This window comes from Carassius auratus, chromosome 3 (genome assembly GCF_003368295.1).
Source record: "Carassius auratus strain Wakin chromosome 3, ASM336829v1, whole genome shotgun sequence".
In the NCBI taxonomy this organism is placed as follows: Eukaryota; Metazoa; Chordata; class Actinopteri; order Cypriniformes; family Cyprinidae; genus Carassius; species Carassius auratus.
In genome coordinates, this window is record NC_039245.1 from 23,439,195 (window position 1) to 23,457,751 (window position 18,557).

Genomic DNA, 18,557 nt, shown 5'->3' on the forward strand with positions numbered 1-18,557 from the left:
AAATATCCACCTTGGAAATTATGCTCGAATTAATGCGAAATTATGCAGACACCAGATATAACTTTTGATATATATAGCAAATAATGTGAGACATGTTGAAGGTGTCTGAATAAATGTAGGTTTGATTGTATATTTCATTTTTACATTGAAGACTATCCAGTGCTATTTTACATTTAATTATTTGGTTTCTGTACCTTGACACCTACAAACTCGAAAAAAAAACTTAAACATTGGTGTGAAACAGGCGTAAGGTTGTTTGCACCTTGTGCAATCTGGAATTAGTTTACAGCTTTTTCAAGCACTTTGTGATGCATTTTGGAAACAGGAGATGAGCCCCTTTTCTAATGCTTGCTAAACCCCTTCTCAAAGACTTACTGTTTGTCAATTTTATTTGGGTATCACAAATTCTGAATGCCGTCGGCAGAATTCGAATGAGCCATTTTAATCTAGATTAATCTAGATTAATTTCAAGATCACAGTGAGATTAATCTAGATTTAAAAAAATAATCTATGCCCACCACTAATATATATATTTATATTATTATATTGCTGTTCTTCTCTCAGAGTGCGCAGGAAATGGTTCTCTGTCAAGACATGAGCATGTTTTAACGTTCTTTGTCCCATTCCAGTTCTCGATCACTCCCATTTTCACTCTCTCGCGTCTCTTAGATATCTTTGTTAGCAGACTGTCTGCTGACTGGACAGGGGACTCTCCAGAGACAAGGTTGTTGGAGACATGCCTGGACAAGATGTCTTAAACATGGACGAGATATAAAAGGCCTGAAACCACACAAAGAAAATGTTAAAGTGAGCAGACAAAAAGCACCTTACACACCCGACTTAATAATAACGGTAATCAAGAACATGTGGCAACGTGATTCTTACCACCCAGTATGCGGTCAGTCCTCCCTGCAAGAAGCCGGTCAGGACATCAGTGGGGTGATGGTGGTAGTCAGAAATGCGAGAGAATCCTGTGTACACTGCTAACATCACCAACATGAACTGCAGCAACGGTCGCAGGAGCCGTGCCCCTCGCCATGACAACCTCGCCTGCAGGTAGAACTGCACAAGGACAGGAAGTTTGAAGAATGATTAACATATGAGCTGATAAAAGAGTGAACAGACTGATAAATAAAGCTTGCTGAGTGAGTGAGTGTGTGTGTGTGTGTGTGTCTGACTTAGCTAAACTTTTGATGACACATGTCCTGAAAAATCACTCGGAAGTTAGCTTAATCTGATAAAGCATTCTCAAAAAAAGACTAAATAATGTGCTTATTTTACTTCAAAGATGCCAATAGTGTTATTCTGTTATCATAAATAGCCTAAGAACAAAGTCTGCATCAAATATACATTTAATCAATCTATTTTCTAAATGCATGTTAGCGATCTTTACCTTTAAATTAGCTTACTTGAGAGACCTTACACAGTTTTATTACACAGTGTTCCAAATCATCACTTTTGAGGCTACATTTCATTTAGGATGCTGTTGACGTGTTAATGATACCACCCTGCCAAGCTAGCTTAGCTACACAACAAATATTAGGGAGATGTATTAGGGTAGGCGGGTATTGGCTTTGCATGAACTTTATGGACATTGATGTCACACGAGGGACCATGAAACATTCCAGTATTTAAGGGCCCTGGTAACCCTTCCGTCAGCCCCATTACAGGTGTTTGGCTTCCTTCAGTAAAGCCTGAAGCATTGGCGCTTAGAGCCAAATCATGTGGCTGCAGGTCAGGCATGCAAGGCAGGGCCGAGCCTGAACAGTGCAACCATTGGCCGGGAAGGAAAGAAAAAACAGGCAGAGAGGACAAAGCGCCTGTCACTGCTTTTATACAGGCTTTTCCCTCACTCTGTTCATGTTCTCTCTCTCTCACTCTCTAATGAGAGTTCAAGAGCTCTCCCGCTCTTCGAGCAGCCAGAGGTCTGTGAATTGAATCAGATGAATGGTAGAAAATAGCTTGTTTTTACACAGCAGAGAATATTCTTTCCTCCATTCTAAATGTGATTGGCACACAAGGCTGAGTAAATTCTGATAAGGTTTGTGGGGCAGTTGAGTGAAAGAGAAATGTGAATGCTACTGAATTTCATGCTGTATGATCGTTTGCAAGCATTTTGTCATTTTTCCCCTTTTTGTCCCCCCTCCCCAGGCCATAACAGTGAGTGAGAGATGGGTTTAACTGAAAGAAGCCTGTCTATCTCTGAGCAGGCCAAAGCCCTAGCCCCCCCACCCCCAACTCCCTCCTCCCGGACCCAACCCACAACTAAACAAGGCCTCCTCTGTCTTCAGCTAGCTTTCACTCGCTCTCCCTCTCTCCGCTCATCTATTCATCAGGCCTCTAGAGAACATTCCCTCTTTTACTCAAGTCTTTCTTTTCTGCTTGAAGCAAGATGCCTTTTGGGAGGTTTTTTTTTGTGCATTCTCAAAGCCTTCTTCTTTCAGTATGAGTGTATTTGTGTGCATTTGTGTGAGTTGAAGTTTGAGAGAGTTTCTTGTCAGTAGGAATTTTCTGGCACTTTTCCCACATGGCAGGGATGGGAATTGAAAGCTGACAACAGAAAAAGCTCCTCAGTGGCATCACAGAGCAAGCACAGGTGTTCGGGGCAACCCTGACATGTGTTTAAGTTTGGGTGTTTGAGTGTGCATGTGGTAAATATGGCCACACATGGTGATACTCACTGCCAGGTAAAGCATGGTGTACATGGCGAAAGATGAATGGCCCGAGAAGAAGGACTTTCTGTTTGAAAAGTGCAGAAGGGAAACATTACCAACCAAATGTCATAAAATTGCAAATCATTAAACTGTTGAACTGCTTTATGGGTCGTAACATTGTTTTCATGATGTTATATTAAGCAGTCACAAGCATGCATGTTATTCTAAGAAATTCCTTTATATTTCCATAAAACAAACAAAAAATAAATAAACATGGTGTAAACTTAGCTAATCATACACTATAACTCTGTTCCAAAATCTAGTGAGCATCCTACCTAGGCAGTACCACTAGATAGGGCTGTTCTAAATACCCAATTCTGTGTTCCATTCTAAAGTGCCCTAAGTGTGGAGTACTATTTGTTTCATGCATATAAAATGTTACAAATAAGTCATTTGTGAGGATCCAATTTGGTTAGAATGCTGCTATGTAGGTAGTATACAGCAAGACAGCTCAATTAGTCTATGTAGTATTCATAGTAGACAAATAATATCCGGTTGACTTACTACTTCCAACAAGAGTCTGAAGTGCTCATCTGATCTGACAGTTAATGAGGCAATGTGAGTGGAGTTGTGTATTGCAGTGAAGCGACACAACTGACGCTGGTAGTTCACTTGATAATGATAACATAACAGATATACTACATCCAAATTATCTTCATATTATAAACATTTATACTATATCCCTGTTGTAAAAAAAAACCCCGCATATGCTGGTTAGGTAAGTTTTGAAGCATGGCAGCTGGTTTGAGTTGGTTTAAGTTGGTCCTGAGCTGGTTATGACCTGTTCATGTGCTGGTCCTAAGATGAAGCAGCTCATAACCAGCTCAGAACCATCTTAAGGATTAGTTCACCCAAAAATGTAAATTAGTCCAATTATTATTTACTCAAGGCATCCTAGGTGTATATGACTTCATTCTTTTGGATGAATCCAGTCAGAGTTATATTATAGTTATATTAGTTATATTTTACTTTGATCTTCTAAGCTGTAATGACAGTCAGTGGTTGCTGCAGTATATCAGTCCAAAATAAGTTACATAAAGTGCATACATTCATAATAAAAATTGCCTCACACGGCTTCGGGGGTGGTGAACAAAGGCATCCTGTAGCGAACTGATGGATTTTTGTTTGATAAAATATCTATATTCAAAATGTAATAATCACTTTAATCTAGCTTGTGCCAACAGCTGTATACGGAAGCAGTTCCGGGCTGACGACGTATGAGGTCAGCATTGCGCATGTGCCGGTGAGTCTTGTGAACACCAACGTTTGTTTACAGGATCAAAGGAAGCAAATATTCCTTACTTTACAATTTATACTTCTAATTCATTGTTTTGTTTTGATCTCTCTGCTTCGCTTCCACGTTCATCACTTCTGAGCGGCTCATGCGCAACGCTGACCTCATACGTCACCTGACTGGAACTGCTTCCATGTACAACTGTAAGCACAAGCTAGATTAAAGTAATAATAATTATTTATATATCTTTTTTTATTTATTACAGGAGGCCTTTGTTCACCCCCCAAAGCTGTGTGAGGAACTTTTTATTATGAATGGATGTGCTTCATTTCCCTTTTTTTGGACTGACGCACTGCAGCACCTGCTGACTGCAATTAAACAGCTTGGAAGATCAAAGACAGTTTTTAATATAACTTTGATTGGATTAATCTGAAAGAATAAAGACATATAAACCTAGGACGCCTTGAGGGTGAGTAATTTATCAATTTATAATTTTCATTTTTTAGTTAACTATCCCATCAAACCAGCTCAAACCATGGTGGTTAGCATCAGTCCAAGAGAGCCACCTACCTTGCACCTACATTGATGCAGGACTGTGGCTCTACAGGACTACATTGGCTGCCCCTGCTATATGGGGTCTCAAACCCTGCTCCTGGAGAGTTACCGTCTTGTAGAGAGCAGTTCCAACCCTACTCAAACACACCTGAATCAGCTAATCATGGTGTTCAGGGTTACATGAAAATTACAGTATGGTGTGTTGGAGCATGGTTGGAAATCTGCAGAAAGGTAGCTCCACAGGAGCAGGGCTGGAGATCTTTGAAATAGAACATACTTTTTTAACGATCAGTGAAGAAGTAAAAGTGACGTGACATACAGCCAAGTATGGTGTCCCATACTCAGAATTTGTGCTCTGCATTTAAACCATCCAAAGTGTACACACACAGCAGTGAACACACACCCAGAACAGTGGGCAGCCATTTTTGTTGTGGCACCCAGGAGGAAGTTGGGGGTTCAGTGCCTTGCTCAAGGGCACCTTAGTCATGGTATTGCCAGCCCAAGATTCAAACCCACAACCTTAGGGTTAGGACTCAAACTCTCTGACCACTAGGCCACGACTTATTTTGTACACAGTCTAGGTTTTGGAAAAGAGCTCATCTCGTCTCTCTGCCACCCATAAAACCCCTTGTACTCCACTTACCTGGCCTCTTCCACTATCTTTTCATCTAACGAAGTCTCATTCTTGCAGACAACGTCTGAGATGTAGGTTCCAGGTACACAGTTGAGTGAAGCATAGGTCACATTGCACACCGTCAGGAAGTGGGGACGGAGTCGGCCCACACTTAGCTTCGCCATGTTGGTCAAGGATTGCCCCACACAGCAGCCAAACAGGAAGCTGCCCAGCTCCTTGTACAGACAGGACACATAGAGGTTGCGCACAAATGCCCGTGAGTGCACACCTATGAATCGTACCCGGCAGCACTCTCCAACAGCAATCTGAGACAGAGAGGGAACACCGCTAAGGTTACAGCTACACAACATCAAATTAAATATTACAAAGCTAATGAAGCCTCGAATAATTCACAGCACTTCACACACATTTTCTCTTACACAGAGATAAACTCTTGTCCATTCGAAAAGAAGATGAAAAGAGTAAATCAATAGCCTTCATTAACAGGAGAACCGTGGGATAATACTACTGTGGACAGGAAGTCTCGTAAAAGGCTAGGTCACTAAAAAATAAAAAATCTGTCATCAGTTACCACTCACTCTCATGTTGTTTGAAATCCATACTACTTTCTTCCTTTCAGTAAGCATCAAAGGTCAATTTAAATGTACTGGTCACTCTTTTCATCATGCAATTACAAAGGAAAGATAGCTTGAAAGCTTTACACCATAGACTTAGTTCACACACATTTATATTTCTAATTCAACTCTGATTGATCAGTTGATGAAATAGACAAAAACAATGTAAATGATTCATTCACAAATTGGACTGGTTCTTGAGTTCAGAACACTGACACAAGGCCATGGTCCACCAAGTTGTCCATCTCATTTGTGATGTTATCCGCAGTCCTAGTACTTTTTGAATGACGAATACAGACTATTGCCACCTGGTGGTATGGAGAGCTACAGTTTTTACATTTGATTGGTAAAGAACCATGAACTGGGATTCAATCTTGGGTCTCCTGAAGTGCAATTGGGCCTACATGTTGAAGCTCTGACCATAAGGCTATTGGCTCCAACAATGGTTAACAGCTTACTGGTGATCCCTTAAAATTTGGTTTATTCTTGACACAATGATTTCTTATATGTTATATTCTGAAGTCTTCTGAAGGAATGAGGTGCATTGACCACTTTTAGCATATTGTAATGTTGCATTTGCACCCATTTTGATGCTTAAAAGACTTTTCAATGAAAAGACTGATTACAGTTCTTAAAAATCTTTTGTATGTAAAAGTCTGACATGAGGTTGAGTAAATTAAGCAAAGAGTTTACACTGTTGGGTGAGCTATCTCTTTAAACCCTTTTAACAAGTGATATTTCGCTATTTGTGTGTGTTCTCACCGTAAGTCCTGTGATCATGATGCCCCCGGCTATAAGCATACTGTTAGGAATGGCCTCACTTTCTATGTATGGGTAAGTGATGCTGGTGTCCCCACAGAAGAAGCCCCTCTTGTATGCAGCCACCGCTTTGAGCTCACAGACAAAGAATGGAATGGAGGCTGTCAGGAGAGAGACAGACGGGTTAATGTTTCTATCGAAACTACCTGGAGGAATGTTCTTCTGTCAGAATTTCTCTGGCACCAAAAGATCAGACAGAGGTACATCTATAATGCTCTTTTATGTGCAATTATAATCACAAGTGTGGCTGAGATATTGAGAATGTCACTGTCTTCCTGATGGGAATCAAGATCCAGCCTAAGGATCTGACATTCCATGCATACCTCTGGCAGAAAAAGTGAAGGAGGGGGTGGAGGTTGAAAGAGAATGACAGCACGGATAGATGAGGCATATGGAGAAGAAAATACCCTAAACAATAAAGGATTGAGGTCAGAGACTATGAAAAGGAAGATGGAAAGTTTCTTGTGAGTTGAGAATGCGGTAACATGGTTCACTTGGAGTGCGTAGGAGATTTTCTCTTTCAGGAAAACGCAAACAAATCTATTACACACCTGGATGGTTGCAGGCAGATGTGTTGGACGCAGACTAGACTATAGCATAGATAATAAATAATAGAATAAGTCTACTGTAGCTTGCAGAATACTTATGGAATTAGTAGCAGTGTGTAGGACTTATTCTATTTCCTTGTTAAACAATGACTTATTTACAGATTAACATTGTAACAGTAGGTCACAGACATGTTTTCCAGATAACTAAACCAAATGGTTGCTCCAAATGGTTGGATGAAATCTCAAGGTATAAATCAGTAATCAAGTAGGTAATTTCCAAAACAAAATCAGTTGGCTTGGCAGTAAGTGCATGTGCTCCTACACATTGTTTAGTTTATTATTAACAATTACAATTCTGATAATTAGTTTCATGTTATGACCGATAAGCTGTACAGTAGATGTCAATTATTAGTGTTTTGTTTACTGCAGTTTTTTATGGACCTATAGATCTGTATTTTTATTATTATTATTATTTTACATTTATTTATTTATTGCTTTGTTTGTTGTTTGTTGCATCTTCTCCTTAGTACTAAAATGTTCGAGTCACATGTGAGTAAAACTGGTTAGAGTGCACCTGTTTACATTCTGGGATTCCACTTTTTATGGTTATCCATCAACGTGGGTTGACAAGTTAGCTCCTTGTTACACACACACACAAACACACACATTCATTATTGCATATAAGCATTGGTTCAATCAAGCCTTCATTGGGATGATGCACCTGTTTCATAGAAGAGCAATGCCATTTTAAGATGAACAGGTGCTCTTTGATTTTGATAAGTAAGGCACTTACCCACAGCATCACATAATGCATTACCTATTATGAATTACGAATGGATTCTTTAGTCCATTGGGTCGGATTGCTTTCTCACAACAAGTGAGATTATTTTCACTTTGGCCATGACCTCCTCATTCAGGTGATCTCAAACCAATCTAATTGCCATGTTTAAATCTACCTTAACTAAACAAAGAAAGAGAGAAGATGCACCCTTAAAAAGTGAGTTTAGGTATCATTATATTATAATGTATATATTTTTTTATTATAAGATTAATTCAAGATGACATTATTCACCTGCATTTTTAAAGGTTAACTGTACGTGTTCAAGGACGGCAAAGGTCTAAAAGAAAATGTGTATATATATATATATATATAATTATTTTAATCAATTATTAAAAATAAAGACTCAAAGACTAGTTTTCTAATGCAAAAAAAAAAAAAAAAATGGCATGTTTTTTTGGCTGTTTACAGAACCTAATGTTCTCACACAGGCAGGTGCCATTTTTCAGGACCTCTTTTCAACGATATCTGCCAGGAAGTAGGAACATGTGTCAAACAATCACTAACAGCACCTTTGATGGATGGAGAAGTACAGGCTCATTATTACTGGAAATAAATATGGTGTACACAGTACTGATGTGTAAATATAGATCTGTACCGGGAGTTGAGTATGAATATAGAAGTGATGAGTGATTCAGCTGTTGAGTTCTTGGTTTGTGCACCCTCACTCTCTTTCTCTTGTTTTCCCCAGGCCCTGGGCCCATACGGTCCCATGCCCTTGATCCACACAGAGCATGAGACTAATCATTAACCCCCCACTCCCTCACCCAGCTGGAACAAACCCAGCCACAAACACAGCCTCTGCCAGGGAATCTCTCAGTGTACATGATCGCTCGGCTTCTAGGGCACATGCACAAGCTCACACACTGCAGGGGGACCAAAACAGATCCAGAGTGGAAAAAAAGTGCAAAGTAGGTCACCGATGGCTGAAATGTTCCAGCGGGTTCATGTAGACTGATCAAGATAATTCATCCAGAAACATTCACTAATAATTGTGTATTTGTGCGGACTGGAGAACCTCTTACCAAAGTTCACAATACGTACATACATCTTGTTCTGATGATAATTAATTCTGAGTTTAAAAAAAATAAAATAACTTTTTTATTTCTCAATGTAATTAATTTGCATTAAACATGCCCATCTCCAAATAAGGGCTTTCTATCTTTCTTTACAGCCTTTCGGTACTCCTGTAACAAAAGTAAAGACTTATAAAAATCCCAAGTGTGCCATCCTCAAAACCACTTCAAACACTGCAAATTATACAGTAAGTTCATATTAGTCAGTTGTACATAGCATATCTGCATTATTATGCAGAAAAAAAGAAACGTTACAGTATTAGCAAGAAATGTATTTATCTTACTGTTTCACTGCTGCTGATGAAATATTTTAAAGATGAAATATCTATGTATAAAATTTAATCCTAACATGATATTAAGGCCACCCAAGGTATGTGAAGTTTGCATGTGAATGTGTAATTTGTTCCTACATATTTTTGAACAATTAAATTTTACATTTAAATTAAATAAAATTACATTTATGAATGTAGCAGCTATCTATTTTTACCTATCATGTGTTCCCGGGGAATCGAACCCCCAACCTTGCGCTTGATTTCGTATCAAGTGGGAATAGGATTCGTATAGGAGCGTATCAGGATGAATGCTTATGAACACTACCCCTTAAAACACTGATATGCATAATCAGAAGTTAGGACTAAATTTGTACTGTGTACATTGCTGACAGCTGCTTTTCTCAGAATAACTGGAGGCCAAACAAAGATAAGGTGAGACGCAACATCCTGCACTGCTGAATATGTAGAGGTGAAGAAGACATGCTGTTGATGAGATAGCAATGAGTTACATGTCAGCCAGGCACGTGCACACGTAGGGTTCATCCAGTGCAGATCACATGCCCTTTTTGCTTACACTCCGAAGTGGCCGTTTTTTTGGTGGTGGTATTTTTTTTGTTTTCCTCAATAAATCAATGCTATTGGTCACCCTTTAAATCTGTCTGTCTGTTTTAGAAGTATTTAGCCAATGAAAGGTATTAAAAAGAACTTGTGACTAAATTTAGTTGGACCCACTCTACCTGTCAGTAAAACCTCACAACTCCTCCTATCCTCCTATCGTCACTGAATGAACAAAAGTTCCACAGCAGCTGAATGAATACTTGGTAAAAAAAAAAAAAAAAAAAAGGTAAATAGATATCTTGTTGTTTAAATCGTTTTCTTTACGAGGAAACACTATATCTATAAAGGCTCGTATTTGATGTATTTGAGGTCTGAGACATGTTTGACCAGAAAGAGATGGCTAACATTTGCAATCCAGTCATAGCTACACATAAATAGCCAGTGCATAGCAATTCATCTTTCATAAAATTAGATTTTGGCCAAATGTATTTTACAACAGGAAAAACTGAGTGCCAATATATAGTTAAAACAAACCTTGTTATTTATTAAATGAAAACATAATGTCATGCTGCCGTTTTAATGATGGACAAAATGCACATTTGCGCACTTTTGTCAGTCAAAAACCCTGTAACTGCATTTGAGTTTGACACAAAGCAAATGAGTCATCCTCATCACCTAGGTAAAATATATTTCTATGAAATTTCTTCTTTAATTTATGAATGCTGATACACTTAATTTATTAACATTTAATCATATTACATGGTCGCATGGTTAATTCATGTTTACTCTGCTAATATGCACTGTTTGCTAATAATAGATCCCAAAAATAAGGGCCAGACGCTTTTGGGGTAGGGCCGTTTTTTGTTTTGGTGATTTGAAATATCAACTTTGGCTACCAGAAATCACTTTTCCCACCTTTAACAGATTGTGGTGGGTTTGGTTGGGGGTTATTGATAATGAATGGGGAAAAATCACATGAGAAGAGGCAATGCCTTCATCACAATATGATTGGATCTGACTTGTTATGTTCGGCTGTGATTGGTTCATGCGATAAATCCCGCCTCTTTTCTGAATGAACAATATAATGGCACTAATGGGAAGACTAATAATGAAAAAAAAATGCATAAACAACTCGCACAGTTAGATCTAATCACTTTGTTACGTCAAAATAAGAACATGATCTGTGGGAGTGTTTAGTGAGTAAATCAGCTTATTGAAATTTAAAGTAAATCTCTGAGTCTGTGACCAATTTATGACAACTACCCAGGAGGCCCATTTGTATAAACCTTTACATCTAGAAGGCAAGATATTATTTCCACTGAATAATGCGGAGCTATGATAACATGTCCTTTTTCCAGGCAAATTCTATTAGACCTGACTTTTAACCTTTGAGATTTAGAAATTAAGTAGTCTTTAAAAGCCATTTGTCTTTGTAATAGTGTATAGTATATACCTATAGATCTATATATTGTCTATATTATTATTATTATGGTTGTTATTAAAAGTGAATAAATCTACAATTGTGATACTATTATTTTGTTATTTAATTTGTCATGGGGGGGGGGGGGGGGGGGTTTTCAGTTTTAGCACATACCCCTCAAAAGGTCTGTGCATGGCTCTGATGTCAGCACACCCTGCTCTGACCCTAATCCAGCTTTGGCTCGGTCTCACTGTAGTGCATGCTTGACATTTCATCCATGCTTTGGACAGGCCTGTACACTGTTTCCCTTCAGGACCCTCACTGGGCTGGCCACGTGTGTTTGTGTGTAATAGAGAAATCTATCATTAGCTCTGGTCACCATGCAGGACACAGACATGAAGAGCTGGTTACAAAGCTCCTGTTCAGCAGGCTTTTAAACGGAGGTCTAGTGTACCTACATATTCTATAAGGCAGAATATTTTATAGACGTTTCAACTTCAAATTTATTCTTTAAACAGTTACTGGTTACAGGCCATTCTTGAGGTAAGTCAGTGGTGGAAAAAAGCCTGGGGTTTATTGCAAATTACTGCCTGCTGTATTAAACTCAATAAAATGAAACTCATTTTTGATTTATTCATTTAATAAAAATAATATATAATAATCAATTTAAAAATAATAAAAACAAGCCTCTTTAAAAGATTATTGAACAAAAAACTGCATGCAGTAGTTTGACAGCCATTTGTTGTGTCTTCAAAAACTGCTTATATATATATATATATATATATATATATATATATATAAAGAAAATAATTGATTAAAATAATAATAATTGTTGTGTTATAAAGATGTGTAATGCTATCCGATCAGAGTGTGTCACATTGAAATCCTAAATAAGAATGGTACTGCACTGAGCATTCATCCCCCACTATATTTGTCTCCTAGATGAAGAGCCGATGAGCGGGCGATCTGAGCTAAGAGCTGGTGCAATCCTGTGAAACTGCTGTGAATGCACGATTGAGTAGTGGACCGCGTGTCTGGGGACGACCGTGCCATTAGGCATTATATCACCTACACCAGAATCTGCCGCTGTACTTTAAATGGGCTAGGCTGACAATGTTGAAACTCTATCTCATAAATATCTTTGTACATTTTCTTGCTTCTAAATTTTATTTTGCGAGACATTCTACTGGCCAATTCAACTTTCCGAAAGTTGGCCGGCAACTGTCTGCTTGGCGGGCATGGTAACTGTACCTCTGAACAACTTCATGCTTTCCTGGTTTGCATGTGCTGAGGAATGAGGAGAGGTTAGAAATAATCTCCCAGGTGTGCTAATCCTCTTATTGGTACACACTCACACTTGGGGTGGGTTGGGAAATCAGTGGAGAAACTGCACCTTAAACTCAGCCTCAGTTGAGCACACTTAACACACGGCAACCTCAAAGGCCATGTACACAGATGTCCATTAACTCACACCCGCAAAGGAAGCTCCTTATCACCAAGACAGCATGTTAGCCAGCGGCTAGCTGCTGTCAGCTGAGCTAATGATTCGCTAGATCAGTCATGCTAAACTGGAAAACATGTACGCACCTCATGCAGACAGGTCAAGGGCTGAAAATCAGGCCTTAAAAGACCCCCTAAAAAGACTGGCACACTTTTAGTTTACACTTTTCAGGTTATCACTTTATTTGGGGTCAGTCAGAAAGATGAAAATGAAGCTGTATGTGAAGATTTTTTTTTAAAATCTAGTTTAATAAACACTTCCTTATGTCATGAGGTGTAACCATCAGGTCTTCATCATACCTTGAATTTGATGAATACATGTGAGTGTCCACATCTTAATCACCAAGTTAAAAACATACAGGAAATATATAATTATTTTTAAATACATAATTCAAGGTAATTTTATTTTTTTAACAAATTTTATGAATAAATTATGAATAATTGATTCATAATTATCATTCGTTTCGTCAAACCACATGACGTTTTACAACCTAAACTAATCTTTGCCTTGTCAAAAAAATTAATTAATTAATTAATTAAAATTTGAAAAGACTCAACTTTTACACTTGCAGGGTACACTTTCTGATGATTTCGTTGGTTGCACCACATGACTTTTATTTGGCATGACTTTGATTTTTCAAGTATTAAAAATAAGCAATTCTGTATAAAAAAGTGCATACAAATCCTTGAAATTGAAAATGAATTTGTGTATGCTATTTGCATCTATGAGAAACAAGAAAAAACATGTTCTTTATAAATAAGCTATTCCTTGCACACAGTGTGCAAGCATGGTAAACTGGAAGGGGCTATTTGAAAAACAACCAAGCAGCTTTCTGTTGGTCAACGTGGCAGATTCACTTGACATACTTGGGCCTGTTTGCGAAATCAGCAAAATAAAAAATGTTGTTCTCATGCAAAATTCCAGGTTTCATAAATTACTATTGAAATTAAAATTCTGAAAAACAAGAATTCACAGAACAATAGTTAATGTGACAGCCCCATTGGAATTACAGTCACACAACACGAATGATTCAAATCCAGCATATCATAGGTCTATGATTCAGGGCTTATGCTCCAGTCATAGTCAGGCGAGTTTAATGCTTTACTGTGCAGTTAGTGTATGTAAAAAACATTCATGATCAGTTAGTTTATGAAACAAGATAAAATGCATAAATGAATAATTGTATGCACAGTTTTTAATAATCCAGCAACTAGGAATGGACACTGAATTCTGTTAATTTATCGCAGTAATGTGCCACTGGCAGTGCAACCAATTAATAACAGTCTCTGGAGGAATAATTAATCACACAATACTTTCTGAAAAGTAGATAATTCAGCTTAAGTAGTAGAAGTTTATTATTTTAAGAGCAATTATGTGTGTGTGTAGAATTAATCACATTAGTACAGAGTGGCAATGTACACGTTGTATTTATTTATTTATATAAGAGGAATTTATACATATTATATAAACATTTAACTTACATACATTCTGTCCTGTTTTATATTCTGTTCTTGGCATTCTTTTCTCATGTTATATTCTGTTTATATTCTATGAAGCATGAACTTAAAGGGATAGTTCACCCAAAAAACATTTTTTGTCATCATTTACTAACCCTCAAAAATGAGTTTCTTTCTTCTGCTGAACACAAAATATAGTTTAAAGAATGTTTATAACTTAACAGCTGACGGTAGCCATTGACTTTCATAGTATGTAAAAATACTACTGAAGTCAAAGGATACCATCAAATGTTTGGTTACCAGCATCTTTCAAAATATCTTCTTTTGTGTTCAGAAGCTGAAAGAAACTCAGACCAAGGAGGGTGAGTAAATGATGACAGAATTGTATTTTTTGGGTGAAAAAGTGAGAAATAGTAAACTAAGAATAATAGGTATTGTATGCAAGTCCTGGGGGGAAAAAATGATTTTGCTTGTATGAACCTTTGTATGAAATTTTTACAATATTTTAATTCCAAAATGTTCCATAAAAAGAAGTGCAATCAAGTCATTGCATGTTTTAATTGTTTTGTACCACTTTTTTAATAAAAGCAACAGCTTGTCGATTACAGCTCAAAATAAGTAGTTTTGCAGGCAGAATTGCCAAGGCTAAATGAGATAATGTCACTGAACACGTATCAGGTGTCTGATGTCATTAAAGTTTCCTGTATTAGTGACACGTCTAGCCAATTCATTAAAGGAACAAGGCCAGAGGGGCTGGTGTGTACAAAAAAAATCTATGCTGTTCTGGACTACTGTGTAAAATGCAGTGAAACACTTCCATTAACGCTGAGGGACGATGTCAGGATCAGTGACCCACCTTAGCAGACTCGCTTATCTAAAGGACATCGCTAATGGATCCGCACGGTAATGCAATAGCCCATTTCCACCAGTCTCTTTACTCTGCGTTTATAACCTAGACCCAGTCAATGCTATTGATTGAGGTACATTCTACATTTTGTTCCATTAAAGCGCCAGCATGCCGGTGGAGTTAGCATACAGTATAAACACAAGTCCATTAGCAGATCACTTCCAAAAAGCAATGGCCCAGAAATCCTGGCATCCCGTAGACAAACACAGCCGCGATTCAGTCCTTACCGAGAAACACGCCGCAACCCAGCTTTACCCAAGCCCAGAGCAAACACGCTACACACAGTATACAAGCGGCATACATGAGTCCAAATGAGTACTGTGTGGTCACTTGAACCACAGCTACAGAACTTCACAACAAACCTCCAAACCACTTGTTGGCCGCACGTAATCTGTCAAGCAGCTGCGAGCAAACTCCAACACCTGGACGGAGGAGAGAATACGGACAAGATGGATAGAGATCGTGAGAAAGCAGACCAGAAAAGAAAAACAGCACGAACAGCTGCGTGGTATTGCACAATGTGCTCACGGCCTGGGCCATATTTCAGTCACAAGAGCGAGGGAACAGAACATTATATTCAATCAGTGCCTCGCTCAGAAAGAAAGGATCTGGTTCTAATTTACACTTCTGAGAACCACAGCCCAGAATGAGCTCACCGTGAAAGAAAAACAATCAAATGAGAGGCAACAAGAGAAGGAACAACAGCAGAGAAACAGAGGAAAGAATTGCGCAAAATAAACAGCTGGGGCATATTTCGTTTTTCCCTGTAGCTTGTTTGTGTCGGTAACTGATAGTAAACAAGAAAATGCTATACACTTTCCGTCAACTTTTTTTGTTGTTGCTACAGTCATTTGAGAAGGTTTTTGTGAATTGTTATAAGGTTGCTAGTGTTCTGGGTAGTTGTTAGTGTGTTGTATGTGGGCACTAGGACGTTCTGTGTTCAACTCACTCTTGCTGAAAGTGTCCATAGTTGAAAAAAACACCCAAATATGAGCAAAAGTTAGTGATGCTTGCCTTAGCGAACACTAACAATTAGCTAAACAGCCTAAAAAGACCTCGGTGTTTGAGGGGATGGAGAAATGAGGAGAAGAATAGTGAGTGTGAGAGATGAGAGAGAGAGAGCAAGAGTTTGCCAGATGGAGGCGATTAGTTCTGGAATGTGAGGTCGGTGAACGGAGCTCAGCTGAGACCTAATTTGTAAACAGGGCCCCCCCTCTTCATAACAACAAACACACATACACATCTACAGAAACACCTCATTACGACAACATACATTTATTCCCCCCAAAACTCCACACAAACACCTCATCACCATGAGCCAGCCATACATGCATTATACAAATGCCTCAACAAATGATACAGAAAACACCCCGCTGACAAACTTCAATATTAAAATCACCACAACACCGGGGGTCCGCTTATAAAACACGCATGCACTAGCATGCAGATACACAAACAGCTCTGAAAAACCACAGCAACCTCAGTGTTAATATTCAACCACACAGATATCAAGTCCACTCAACCATAGACTAAACCGACTGCACCGCGGATGTTCACATACACGCAAGCGACCCCAGATGACCTCGCACTAAACAAACAAAGAGCAGTGGAAACCCAAGCAGGTCGTCTCAGTCTCTTTTCCGCGTGAACTGACAAATCTACAAGCAAAAATATGGCTGACATATACACAGCATTAAAAAACACTGGACGTTTTTTTCTGGGAACTAGAAGCAAAACATGTTCTCTTTATCATGGGAAGTGAGTGAGAGGTGGGATGTCATTACCCGCCTAATCTTGTTTAATCTCAGTCTTTGTGAACCTTTTGTTTTCGGTGACTTTTTAATCAGATGAAAAGAGCCTTTGTGGAAAAATATGGTCAGGTGTGCATGAGTTAGAGTCTGACAAACACACACAGATGAGACAGAGCCGTACAGATGATATACCCTCTGGCACAGGCTGTGTTTTAGATCACAGGACCATCATCCACTAAACATCTAATTTAAGATATTGTCTGGAAGAGCCTCTGTTTGGGTAGACGGCAGAGCTGATCTGAAGAGAGAGATAGCTCAAGGGGAGACATTACTCTTTCTGTTGTTGGCTGGTGGTCTGTTATGTCTACCCCGATCAGCTTGCACTAAAGTCAAATCACACCAAGAACAAAGGCAAAGGCCTGTAGAGGAAGACAGGAATGGCACACGCACGATGTCACAGAATCTCTTTAGGTTCCTATGATGCCACGAAACCTTTTTAAGTTTCCAATGTTGCCATAGACAGAGATGCTAAACTCACTTCTTGGATGGCCACAGCCCTGATGAATTCAACCCTAGCTTTAACTCTTATTAAACGCACCTGATCCAGCTCATCAAGTCCTTCTGGCTTATTTGAAAATCCCAGGGTATGTGTGTTGAAGTAGGGGTGGAATAAAACTCTGCAGGGCTGTGGCCCTCAAGAAACTGAGTTGTGCATCCCTACCATAAAACTTTTTATGTTTCCATGATGTCACAGAAACTTTTTATGATCCTATGATGTCACAGAGCCTTTATAAGTTCTTATGATGTCACAGAACCTTTATAAGTTCTTATGATGTCACAGAACCTTTATAAGTTCTTTTGATGTCACAGAACCTTTATAAGTTCTTATGATGTCACAGAACCTTTATAAGTTCTTTTGATGTCACAGAACCTTTATAAGTTCTTATGATGTCACATAACTTTTCAAGTTCTTATGATGTCACAGAACATTTTGAAGTTCTTATGATGTCACAAAACATTTTAAGTTCTTATGATGTCACAAAACCTTTTAAGTTCTTACGATGTCACAAAACCTTTCTAAGTTCCTATGATGTCATAGAATGTTTCGATTCTTTCTTGATGCCACAGAATATATAAATTCTTATGATACTATAAGAAAACCTTTATATGTGCCATTGATGCCACAAAATAAACTTCCTTTTAGCAAAAGTAATGTCATGTGAGAACCTTTTTGGGAAATTTGGGGTTCACAGACATATTTTGTAATTTTAATCCCATTCAAATCAAATAAACCTGATTTTTTTTTCTTAAAAAGCCTCTGTAAAATATCATGAACCAAATGACTTGCTCCATCAGGATAGGAATTTCTGCGAATGCAGATTTATTTATTTTTTGTCACAATGCTTCTCATTTAATCAGATTTTGTAACAAAAGCTACATTTCTTTTTTGTGTTGACAGAACAGCTTCACCTTTCTTGTATTACCAAAAGGTGCAATGCTTGGTACCTTATCACCATGAACACAGAGCCACATGGCCAAGTCAAGAACTCGACACAGCCAAAAAAAGTTCATGATAAGAAGATACTTCTCAACCTAAGCTGCTACCAACACGCTTACACATTTACTGAGTTTAATATTTCTGCATTTCTATGAAATGCT

At 38.4% G+C, this 18,557-nt stretch overlaps 1 protein-coding gene across 1 annotated transcript; it reads right to left on the reverse strand.

Moving 5' to 3' along the window:
- Nucleotides 1–424: 424 nt before the first annotated feature.
- ppap2d (phosphatidic acid phosphatase type 2D) lies at nucleotides 425–17,668 on the reverse strand. Its single transcript, XM_026215345.1, has 6 exons — nucleotides 15,510–17,668; nucleotides 6,514–6,671; nucleotides 5,147–5,442; nucleotides 2,682–2,739; nucleotides 886–1,062; nucleotides 425–780 (listed from the first exon to the last, which is right to left on the reverse strand). Exons 1-6 carry the CDS (start codon nucleotides 15,685–15,687, stop codon nucleotides 679–681), a joined length of 969 nt encoding a protein of 322 aa, XP_026071130.1. The 5' UTR covers nucleotides 15,688–17,668; the 3' UTR covers nucleotides 425–678.
- Between the last annotated feature and the right edge of the window lie 889 nt (nucleotides 17,669–18,557).